This window comes from Puntigrus tetrazona, chromosome 18 (assembly GCF_018831695.1).
Source record: "Puntigrus tetrazona isolate hp1 chromosome 18, ASM1883169v1, whole genome shotgun sequence".
Classification (NCBI taxonomy): domain Eukaryota; kingdom Metazoa; phylum Chordata; class Actinopteri; order Cypriniformes; family Cyprinidae; genus Puntigrus; species Puntigrus tetrazona.
Window position 1 is genome coordinate 18060338 of NC_056716.1, and position 12500 is coordinate 18072837.

The 12500-nt window shown below is 36.0% G+C and overlaps 2 protein-coding genes across 2 annotated transcripts in view; one reads left to right on the forward strand and one right to left on the reverse strand.

Moving 5' to 3' along the window:
- Positions 1–10244, forward strand: part of LOC122362666 (transcription initiation factor TFIID subunit 4) — an 87104-nt gene extending 76860 nt beyond the window's left edge. The window contains 1 exon segment of the mRNA XM_043264208.1: positions 6746–10244. Coding sequence (XP_043120143.1) covers positions 6746–6919 — 174 coding nt within the window. The 3' untranslated portion in view covers positions 6920–10244.
- Positions 10245–12482: 2238 nt separating this feature from the next.
- LOC122362462 (BTB/POZ domain-containing protein kctd15-like) overlaps positions 12483–12500 on the reverse strand; it is a 23470-nt gene continuing 23452 nt past the window's right edge. Inside the window, 1 exon segment of the mRNA XM_043263905.1 lies at positions 12483–12500. This exon segment is cut by the window's right edge and continues 1359 nt beyond it. The gene's annotated coding sequence lies outside the window, so the exon portion shown is untranslated.

Here is a 12500-nt window from a genome sequence, read left to right on the forward strand (position 1 = left end):
TCTCTCTCTCTCTCTCTCTCTCTCTCTCTCTCTCTCTCTCTCTCTCTCTCTCTCTCTCTCTCTCTCTCTCTCTCTCTCTCTGTCTCTCTCTCTCTCTCTCTCTCTCTCTCTCTCTCTCTCTCTCTCTCTCTCTCTCTCTCTCTCTCTCTCTCTCTCTTTCTCTGTGGTCAAACTCATTTCAGTCGACCCCACATGAACAGCTCATTGTCCCGCTGTCAGATTTCATCAGTTTGTTCTTTCGGTCTTTAACGGCACCTCCATCTGTGTTTCTCTCTGATTTCATCTACCGCTTCATATTCAGCCGTCTTCTGTTGGTATGTTTGCTGAGATAGCAGTATTGTGTGTGTGTGTGTGTGTGTGTGTCTGGCAAAGTGGACCATTAACCTGTAGCCCTGAGGTGAAACCGCAGCCAAGTCCAATATTGGCTCCAGCATCAAGGGCTCGTGCTTCACGCCACTCAAAAACACTCAAAGAAAGACGCTGATCAGCAGAAAACAGCTGAAGATGGCTACCTTCAGCTTTCTGCCAGCCTCCAAACAATTAGAGAGTCCGAGACGGCACGAACGCAAAACATACATTATTAACCCAGAGTAAATTTAGCAAAGCGGGAGCTGATCTGGCTCCGTCTGAGAGCTTACACAGTCTGTGATCGGTTTACAAATAAAAGTGCCAACCTGTTATCGGTTTGATCTCGGGTCTAGAAAGACATGCTCTGAAAACTGGCCGGAGGAAGCTCACGAGCAGAACTGAGAGGCCAAACGAGTTTGTTAGATGAGGTCAGAGGTCAGAAGTTCACAGACGGCAAAATCTTTTCATTTATCGGTTTTGAAATAAATCCTCGAGATGCTTTTGGATCATTAAAATATTTCACATTGAGTTTCTCTCAAAACACTTTAGCCTAATATATTTATTTTTGTAAATTTACATTTAATTTTATTATTATTTTGTGATTTCAAATACTCAGTATGTTTTTATTAGTTTTTTAGTTTTTAATAGTTTTTATTGTAAGACGTCCCATCAATTTGTATTTATTTATTTATGAGACTTAAATATTTAGTTTATCTGTATCGAATAAATATTGAAATATATTTTACTTATTATAAATCGTCATATTGAGCATTTTAAGGTTTATATCCATTAAATTACATTGATGTTTAATTTAATTTAATTTAATTGAACTTTAGTCTCTTAACATATTTAAATTGAATATTTTTATTAATTCATTATAACATGTCATATTGAGTCTCTTAGCATTTTTTAAATCTTTATTATTATATTTAATATTTTTATTTTATTTTATTTTTTTATTTTCATTTGTATTAGTCATGTGGAATTGAATTAATTGCATCTAGATGTTGATTTCCATTCCCAGATCATCATGAGCTGAAATCAGATTCAGCAGTGTGATGAATCAGTTTCATGTATCTGAATACACATGCTGTGTAAATGAGGTCTGATTCACTCGTTACCGGTCAGTGTCAGTGTGTGTGTGTGTGTGTGTGTGTGTGTGTGTGTGTTGCCGCTGGCTGATTGTCATGAGCGTTGTGTTGGTGAGGAGGCTGCAGGCTCGTCTCTCCGCTCCAAACACGTGCACACAGTCAGAAATTGTCTGAAAAGATGTATGGAGGTATCCGTGTGCTAGCTGTCGGATGGATATGTCATATGACATTACGCCCGCCAGCGGCTCGGCGCTGATAAAATGACAGATGCTGTTTTTTGCCTCACGGATTTTTGCCTTCCCACAAATCTTTTCTTCCCCGCTTCCTTCGGCTCCGCGCTGACCTTCGCCAAATCCACGTCTCGTCGACTGATTCGACAATCCCCAAATGTAAATCAGCAGCGTGTGTGTGTGTGTGTGTGTTTGTGTACTTGTTAACGTGAGGTTACGAGATGCGCTGGTCTCCATGGAAACAGACATCAACAGGGCTGTGTTTGGGTTATTGGCGTTGGCTGCGGGACTCGTACAGTGGGAGGAAAGTCGTGAAGACTGACCTTTCTGCCTGTGTTTGGATCACTTACTCTTCGTCCGTGTGGCCCTGCAGGCGCCGGAGCCAATCTGTGTTCCTGAGGCCAGAAAACACACACGGGCCGCAAACACACCGCAAACTTTCGCCAGTGACAAGCGCGTTCAAATGAATATTAATATTCAGTAATATGATCAGTGCTGTCGGAATAGTACAAACCTGAACTGAATTGTGCTGAATATATGTGCTTTATAGCTGAATCTGATTCGTTTCCTAATCGATTACACTGAGCTGAATCAAATACTGAACTGCACTAAATTGAGCCGAAAAGCGACTCTGTTGCCTTTAGAGCTGCTTCATAGTTGCTTCGTATGCATCTGATTCATTTCTTGATTCGATTACGTTACTGAACCGAGCTGAATCAAATCTACACTAAACCGAACTGAGCTATATCTGAATTGTTTTGCAATCTGTAAACTTTGCGGAACTGAAAAAATCCTGAAGTGGGCTAATCTGAATAATCGCCAATTTATAGTGAAATCGGATTCATTTCTGAAGTGCATTTAAATCAATCAATCAACCAATCAATCATTTTTATTTATATAGCGCTTTTAACAACACAGGTTGCATCAAAGCACTGAACAGTATAAAGTTGAAGAATACAATGTACAATTGTATACAATCCTGTAAATGTTATTCTGCGCGTGTATTAAAATTCAGACATATTATTACAGTTATTATTAACATAATATTCAGAGCTGTACTGTCGGATGAGAACCAAACTTGAACTGAATTGATCTGAATGACATTATTGCCTTCTCTAGAGATGCTTGATTGAATATGATTCATAATTGCTAAATTGCGTAGCATCGACACTTGAATCTTGACACTGTATTCTTCTGCAGAGCTGTTTTAGTAATGTTAAATAAGCTTTGTTTATTAATTCAATTCACACAGTTACTCAACTGAGCTGAATTAAATCTGCACTAAACTGAATCGAGCTGAGTGACGACACTAAAGAGCTTGAGCTTGAGAGTTGAGTTTTGTAGCATCAACATTGAAATTGAACTGAACTGAATCAACATTAGAGCTGAATTATGACGCTGTTGTCTTCTGTAGGGCTATTTTATGGTTAAACCAAATCTACACTAAACTGAATTGAGCTGAATAATGACTATTGCCTTTTGTAGAGCTGATTGATGCTGAATTGTATTATAATTGATGAAATTTTCTGAACTGAATCAATGCTGAACGATTTATAGAGCTGCTTAATAGCTGAATCAAGATACATAATGGGTTAATTTTATAGCATCGACTCTGTTATTGAGCACTCGGGCTGAATTATGACTCATCTATAGAGGTGTTTTATAGATGAATCAGATTCATTTCATGATTGATACGTTTTGTCGCATCGGCAGTGTTAACCACATCAACACTAAATAGATGCAAAGTTAGTTTTAAAGTTTCATTTTACAATTGAGTTCACACAGTTACTGAACTGAATCAAATCTACACTGAACTGAATAGAGCTGAATATAGGCACTATTGCCTTATAGAGCTGCTTGATGCTGAATTGTATCATAATTGGTGAAATTTACTGAACTGAATCAATGCTGAACTGAACTGATCTGAATGATTCATAGAGCTGCTTAATAGCTGAATCAAGATACATAATGGGTTAATTTTATAGCATCGACTCTGTTATTGAGCACTCGGGCTGATTTATGACAATGTCGTCATCTATAGAGCTGTTTTATAGATGAATCAGATTCATTTCATGATTGGTTTTCTAACATCAAGTTAATTTTAAAGTTAAATCAGATTCATTTTTATAGTTGCGTTCACACAGTTACTATACTGAATCAAATCTACACTGAACTGAATAGAGCTGAATATAGGCACTATTGCCTTATAGAGCTGTTTGATGCTGAATTATATTTTAATTGATGAAATTTTCTGAACTGAATCAATGCTGAATGATTCATAGAGCTGCTTAATAGCTGAATCAAGATACATAATGGGTTAATTTTATAGCATCGACTCTGTTATTGAGCACTCGGGCTGATTTATGACAATGTCGTAATCTATGAAGCTGTTTTATAGATGAATCAGATTCATTTCATGATTGGTTTTCTAACATCAAGTTAGTTTTAAAGTTAAATCAGATTCATTTTTATAGTTGAGTTCACACAGTTACTGAACTGAATCAAATCTACACTGAACTGAATAGAGCTGAATATAGGCACTATTGCCTTTCGAAGAGGTGCCTCACAGCTGAATTGTTTCAAAATGCATTAACATTAAAGTTTTTGGAATTAGAATTCTTTCTTGACTCTCTTTCTTTCTCTGGTCTCTGAACATTGAGCGCACAAACCCGCCCGAGGCCCGTCAGCGTGTCCAGGTGGATGGATGTGTTTGATTGGTCCAGGCTGTGATTGGCATTAATTGCCATGGCAGAAGGCATGCCCGCCTTTCACATGAGGTCAACTCTGATTGGCCTGATGAGGCCAGATCCCTCTTCTGGAGGTCCCGAGGCCCCCGAGGGCGTCCCGCTCGCTGCCTGTCCTAAACTCACCCCACCTCGGCGCGCTCCACCCGTCAGACCTGCGCTGGGCGCTCTACACACACGAAGGCTTTGAGCTGGGGTCAGCTGCTTTGCGTTAGGTCCGTGTGTCTCGCTGTTGTGTTCACCGAGAGCAATCAGCCTAATTGTGCGCCGTCTGTTGGAGAGCGACGCTCGGTTTCCGGTCTTATTGTTTGGGTTGCGTGGATCCCATGTTTCTCTGTTACTCATGAAAGACGGAGTCTGACTCAGCGTGTAAGAATCTGTGTGTTTATTTGACTTCTGCTTCAGTTTATGCTCCGAGGAAGCAGACGAACAGAATGTGAGCAGAAGAATAAAGCGAGTATCTCAGAGTGATCCACTTATAATCAGTACATGTAGATAATATCGATTTTATTTTACTGCAATGAGACTACAGTTACGTTTTTTTTTTACTTTGATTGCATATCATTCTCTTTTTCTTCTAAATGTTCCTTTCTAAAATATCGTTCCGCTCATAAAGTCGTTTTTGATGATTTTGATGCAGAGATCATTAATCAGATGATTGCACAATAATTATCAAATCATATCAGATTTAAGAAATGTTTCAGCACTGCATCAACTGCTGTTGAATTCATTTTTATTATAATTGATTTATTTTGCTCTGTAGGTTATGTGCAGCTCTTTAGAAGGCTTTTGTTTTTCAAACTAATTAAAAAGCACAAGTCATCGGATTCTCTTTCACCTAAAATATTTGTACTTATAATATTTAGATTTTAAAATAAATGTTTTACCGGATTACTCTTGATTAATTGGTCACGTGACATGCAGGTAAACAAATAAAACGTTTAATTTCCTCGGTAAGCAGCTTCTTTTCATCGATGATATTTTAAAATGATTCATTTTAATTTTACTTTTCAAAACGATGCTCTTCGTGTTGTTAAATGCAACAAATGGAATATAATATATTTTCTCCGTATTTGTATTTTGTTGGAAAAATCAAAAGTAATCTGATTATATTATCTGTAATGTAATGAAATGTGATTACGTCAATGACTTCAATTGTCACGTCATTTGAAAGTGATCCGCACAGCTCCGTATTCAAGTAGAAGAGAAGCCATTTTTGCTTTTTAGATCAGAAACGCTGAAATGAATTGAGTTTGCATGCCTCATGGCGGTGTTTTAAGAGCGTGTGACTCTATGTCTGTCCGCTGACGTGGAGCTCGGTCTGATTCATCCTGTGCTGCGTGAGAGTCTGACAGCTCAAAGTGAATATGAGTATGGGCAGGTCTGAAGATGCTCACGTTCTCCTGCATGATTTGCGATGATCCGAAGAGCATCTTGAGCTTCGGAGTCACGTGATCACTCACATTGTCTGCTTACATTTGATGTGAAAACAGGCGTTTAAAGTCAGCGTTAAAAGTTGCGACAAGCTCAGTAAAAAAAGTTACTTGAGAAAGTTAGATGATAAACATTTTCATCCCACACTGAACTTAGTGCTGTCAAATGTTTAATGGTGAATAATAACATCCAAAATAAACCCAGAATATTGAAGTAATATATGTGTGAACTGTGTATATTTACTAGGTATATGAATACACACTAATATATGTAGAAAATATTTACATGATATATTTTTATATTATATATGTTCAAATAGTTACAGAGATATATGTGATATATATATATATATATATATATATATATTTATACATTTATACATATATATTTATACATACAGTATATATATATATATAATAATATATATATATATATATATATATATATATATATATATGTAATATAGAAAAATATTTTTATATTTAAAAATATATACATAATAAACATTTGAAAAATAATTTGAATAATTTGAATTTGAAAAATAAATAATCTTTCCATTGTTAGGATAGGATGTGAAAATCTGTATCTGAGGGTGCAAAAAAAGTGTAAAAGCAAAAATACAATTTCTATATATTTACCGTAGGAAATATCTTCATGTTACATGATCATTACTTAACAACCTAATAATCTTTGCCATAAAAAAAGCATATGTATTTTTACGCATACATGTATTTTTGCTACAAATTTTGTATTGCATTTTATTTTATTTTGGATTAATGGCTCTAATGTAAATCAGTTTAGCACGTTACACTACATGCTTTTATCTCATGTTTTCTTGCTACAGCGACGTTTTCTCAAACTTCCTATCAGTTCAGCGGCGTCTGTTTTTTGCGCTCAGGTGTCGGGGAGTTCGGCAGGTTCTCCGGGCGGATCGTCGGCCCCGTCCAGCTCGTCACGGCAGTACAACCGCCAGAGAATAACACGCGTCAACCTCAGGGACTTCATCTTCTACATGGAGCAGGAGAGAGAGACCAGCAGATCTCTCCTGCTGTACCGCGCTCTCCTGAAGTAGCCGACTCTCCACGCCACAGAGGAATCAGCAGCCAAACCCCGAGCAGACGTTCACCCCAACGACCGACTTCCTTCTCAGCCCTGCGACGTGCCTTCAGCCCCGTGTCCGTGACCTCGTGATGTCAGCGTTGCTTTTGATAGAAAAGCTTTGAAAAAAAGAGAAGAAAAAAAAAAAAATGAAGATGTGCTTCACGTTTCCTGTTTTCTCCTCAGCGTTGTTAGGTAAACTGTATTTATGATAGTGGATTTTAACGCTTGTTTCTCCGGCTTCGAGCCAAGGAGCGTTTTTCGTTTGTTCGTGAACGAATGAATCTGACTGCGATTATGGCTTTCTTCATCAGTGTTCTCCAGTAAAAACAAAACGTACATGAAGTGTAAGTTAAACATATCGATCGAATTCACGGCCTTGTTTTGGTTTCATTGGGATTGCGATTGGGTTTGTACGGAAACTAGGGAAATAATTATCACCATTTATTAAAACGAGGGAACAAATAAGTAGACCGTACAAAATAAATCCTTAAAATGAGAGAAAACGTACTGGCAGCTCGTTACACAGGACGTTAGACGTTCATTTTGTGGATTTCTGTTAACTCTAAAACTAGAAATACTGGTAAAATATACGGTATATTGCGCCCTGTTTTTACAGATTTAGTTTTTTGGAGTGTATAATGTGGCTTAAATCAACTAAAACGAGGGAACTAGTTGGTGCCAATTGGCAACATTTACTTAAACAAGGAAATAAATGAGCACGAAATTTGCCGCAATTTAGAAAACGAGGAAATTGGTAAGAATTCGCAACGATTTGTTAAAACAAGTGAATAAATTAACACAGATTTGCCACAATTTTCTGAAACCATGGAACGAATTCATCCACGTTTGCCGTGATTTACTAAAACAGGGAAATGAATGAGTGAACAACTACTGAGAATTAATTTAATTTACAAATTTGTCGCAATTTGCTAAAACGAGGGAACAAATTAATACACGTTTGCCACAGTTTACTAAAATAAGGGAAGAAATTGGTATAGATTGTCATCGAAAGCAGTCAAATGTTCCAAAATTTACCAAAAAGGATGAAATAAATTAGTAGAAATGTGGCACGGTGATCAAGGGAGTGAATTAGTGTAGATGTAAAACAAACTTGCATGGTTTTAGTGAAAAAAAAAAAAAACTAGTTTGCACAAATTTGCCTTGATTTATTAAAACAATGGAAAAAACCTTTTTTCCAATTTGCTACGATTTACTGAAACGAGGGAACAAACTAGGACAAATTACCCCCGGTTTACTAAAACCAACAAATTACTACAGATTTGCCACGATTTACTAAAATAAGGGAAGAAAGTGGCATTAATTGGCAATGATTTACTGAAATGATGGTTTTGTACGAATGCGCCACTGTTTACTAAAACGATGGAATGAATTCATACAAATTTGCCATGATTTACTAAAAAAAGAAAATGAATTATGCCAAAAACTGGCTAAAATAAGGGAAGAAATTGACATAAATTGGCAATGATTTGCCGAAATGATAAAACGAGTCCAATTTGCCCTGAATTAAAAGAGTAGAAATTCCGCTCAATTTGTTTATTTAAAAATAATCTTCACCACATTTGATTTATTTGGGCTTTTAAAAAGAATATGAAAATATTTGATGCTTTTTTGCTTTTTCCGTATAATATTTTTGACTTCTAATTCTGATGAAGTGAGTGTTTTTCGCAGTGCAGATGTCGTTCTGGTGTATATTCAACACGGAGCGCTTACAGTGACGATCTTTGAGACGAAACGCCTTGAAGTGACCTGTGTACTTTCTGTTAAAGAATCGTTCTTTAAACCTTATGCAGACTTTCCCGAACATGATCATCTTCGTCATCATCATCACCATCATCATCATCACCATCATCAGTGTCCAGCCAATCACAGTATTTAAAACCCCGTAAAAAGTTGACTAAAAACTCTTTTTATCAGCAAGAACTCAATGTAAATAGACTTTTTGATGAGTATGGTTTTTAATAGCATGTATAAATGATTTCCAGATGAAAATAACGTTTTAAACCGCTTTTAAATCGATCATGAAGCTTGTGTCCGTCATTGTGATTCGTGCAGCTTTACCACGTGTCCACGAGGAGCACGGATCCCGTGTTTCCCAGAATCAGGCCAGCAGATCTGAGCTATAGCAATACAACCGCTCCAACGCATCGCCTCGAACGTTAAAAACCACGCTTGACGCTTCTCCCAATCGGTTCAATCAGAAAAGGCCAGACTTTCCCAACCGGTCCCAACACTTGCTCGTTCCAGAATGCAAAGGCGAGCGTTTTAATTTCGGATAGCAATCGATCGCATTAAAGGAATGGTTCGCCCCAATCGTTGGTCACCATTGACTTCCATAGTAGGGAAAAAAAATACTATGGGAGTCAATGGTGAGCCAAAACATCCTGGTTATAAACTTTCTTCGGAGTATCTTCCTTTGTGTTCATGCAACTCGAAAATTCAACCGTGAATAACAAAACAATTCGAGAGCGAGTAAACGGCGGCGGAAGTAAAATTTTTGGGTGAACTATTCCTTTAACACTAGAAACATGCATTAAGTGTTTTTTTTATTATTTGGACTGTAAAACTGGATTTCACTTCCCTCGTCTGTTTTAATTCTACACTCAGTATTATCGGTTCTCCTACGGTATTAATCTTATCGGCGTCGGTCCTTCATTCATCATCCATAAGCTCGATTGTGAGGAAGAACTTGAATCCCGTAAGCGTTTATTTTGGCGAGGGTTCGCCGTACACGATGTCAGGAGAGGTCAAGTTCCGCGACCTTTCTTCATTCCGAGATCCTCTCGCTCTTCTATGCACCGTCATGAATCCCGTCGCTTTGCCGTTTTGTGTTTGCGTGTGAAACCGAACGTCTCGGCTTGGTTTCTCCGTCTGTGTCCGTCAAACTCTAAAAGGGAAACTTCGTTTTCTACCTATTTCTATTTTCTCATGCACATCCCCGACAGTCCCGTTCGAAACAAGCACAAATGTATTTGTTGGGTTGTTTAAACCGATTTTATTAATCTTCTGTTTTCCGCTGGAGGCTCTTTCTATGACTTACGCTTTGTAGCCAAAATATTATTAGGACTCTCTTCATATTGTATTACTGACGTGCACAGCTGGAATTTAATGTTTCGATCTACGGATGATTTGTATATATTGTTTACAAGACCTTGTGTTTATTAGAACTATCTTATTTTTGGTAAATTCTGTACATATCCTGAAATATTTCTGTTTGTGTGAACATACTTCTGTATTTGTACCTATTTTGTAAAGGAATAAATAAGCTGTTTACTAAACTTCAAAATGTTGTTTATATGTGTGTGTGGTTCACCATTTCTGGTAATTATGTTTAACAACCGATTTTAGAAATGTTAGATATTTTATATTATATATATATATATATATATATATATATATATATATATATATATATATATGAGAGAAATGGATCAAAAAGACTAGAATGCATGGTTTTAGGTTTTAGGACAACGTTAATGAAAGGTTTTAATGTACTTTAAATATTTACTACTGTATATATATATATATATATATATATATATATATATATATACCTGTTCTTGTATTAACATTTGCAAAAAAATCTAAATCTAAATATGTCAGAATAAAATTAAGATATATATTTTTAATTTTTACATTATGATTTGAAAAGTTTAGCTATATATGTTGTATATATATATATATATATATATATATATATATATATATATATATAATTTATATATTTTATTTATACTTTTACATATATAAAATATATAAATTTTTTTAATTTTTACATTATGATTTGAAAAGTTTAGCTATATATGTTGTATATATATATATAATATATATATACAACATATATATATATATATATATATATATATATATATAATATATACATATATATACATTTCAATTATAAATAATATAGAATTATTTTGTGTATATTTTATACTATTTTTATCAAATGCAAGTTGTTTTTTATACAGTAGTGGATGAAAAGCACAAACAAATGTCAGGTGAATATTACGCCTTTTTTATTATAGCAAATATGCAAGTAAATAAAAAAGAAGTCACTGTAAATAAACACATGCCCTTTAATACCACAGTCTAATTATTAATACATTAAATAATGACAATTTTCACCTTGGTAGACATTTTGAAATGTTGAGGATCTTCTTTTGTCATTTTGTATGTACATATCATATTGCTTTGCTCGTGTTCGCTCCATCGGTCTGGTGAGCGCCAGCATCTCTTCTCGGCTTTGTTTTTTACCAAGAGTACCCGGCGTCTGAATGATCCGATATACAAATAACTGTACATAGTACCAGCGTTCAGGCCCGACGGACTCCGCAGCGTCCTGAAATGCATCGCCACGACGTGGAAAGTAATCCAACACAACTCCACACAAACCTTGCTCTCTTTCTGTTCAGAAAACTCCGACGCACCTAACAAGATCAGAGGCGAAAACAACACGGCTCTCCGGCCACGCCACCATCTTCTGAAGCTGTTTGGGCTTTTGTGAACGCGCCGTCCTGGGAACGTGTGCGAGGATCGTGTGGAGAGGCATGCTGGGATAGCTCTCGGCGCATGAAAGGGTGGTTGGTCATTCCCTTTGTGACAGAACTGGACCAGATCTGGGTCAGAACAAAGGCCGACTCGAGCAGGTTCCCTACGGAGAGGAGAGATGTAACCGAAGCCTGTGGACATTTAATCAGACGGCAGAGAAAACCAAACAAAAACAAAACCACGCGTTCGGACTCTAAACGGCAGCGTTTTCAGGTTCTGGATGAACGGATCGGAACGAGCTCGGTTGTTTTTGATCGAGGAGGATCGCAGATGCAGACCTCGGGAGTTTGTTCTTCTGTTGCTCTTTGATCGGCTGGAAGGAAGTGACCTCTGACCTCTGACCTCTGATGATGATGATGATGAAGATCTATACTGGAAATAAAGCCAAACAACAGGCTGTCGGCTCAGAGCTCGAGGCAAAACTCAGCAATGGAGATTCTGGAGTGCAACTTAACCCTCCTATCGCCTTTAATTTAATATTAATCTGCGGAAAAAAAAATCACATTTTAATTTGGTAGCTTGTGGCCCGTTCGCTGTTAAAAATATACTTTGTTTTACAAATATATATTTTACGTTATAGATTTTAGCTACTAGTCTTTCAACCTTACTAAAATCAACTAAAACCGATAAAAACGAATTGAAAAAAAAAAGTAAGTGCAAGAACACAACAAAATGAAAACAGAACATATAAAAAAAAAAACTGATTCTAAATATATATATATAAAAAAAAAAAAACGATGGTAACAACTGGGTAATAAAATAAAACATGATTTTGGGATGATGAATATTAGAATTTAATTTAAAAGAATCAAATGTTATGAATGAAGTATACACAATGGATTGCATAAAAATAGGAAAAAATATAAATTAAAAATTATATATATATATATATATATATATATATATAATTATATATATTTCTAAATTATATATATATATATATATATATATATATATATATATATATATATATTTTTTTTTAA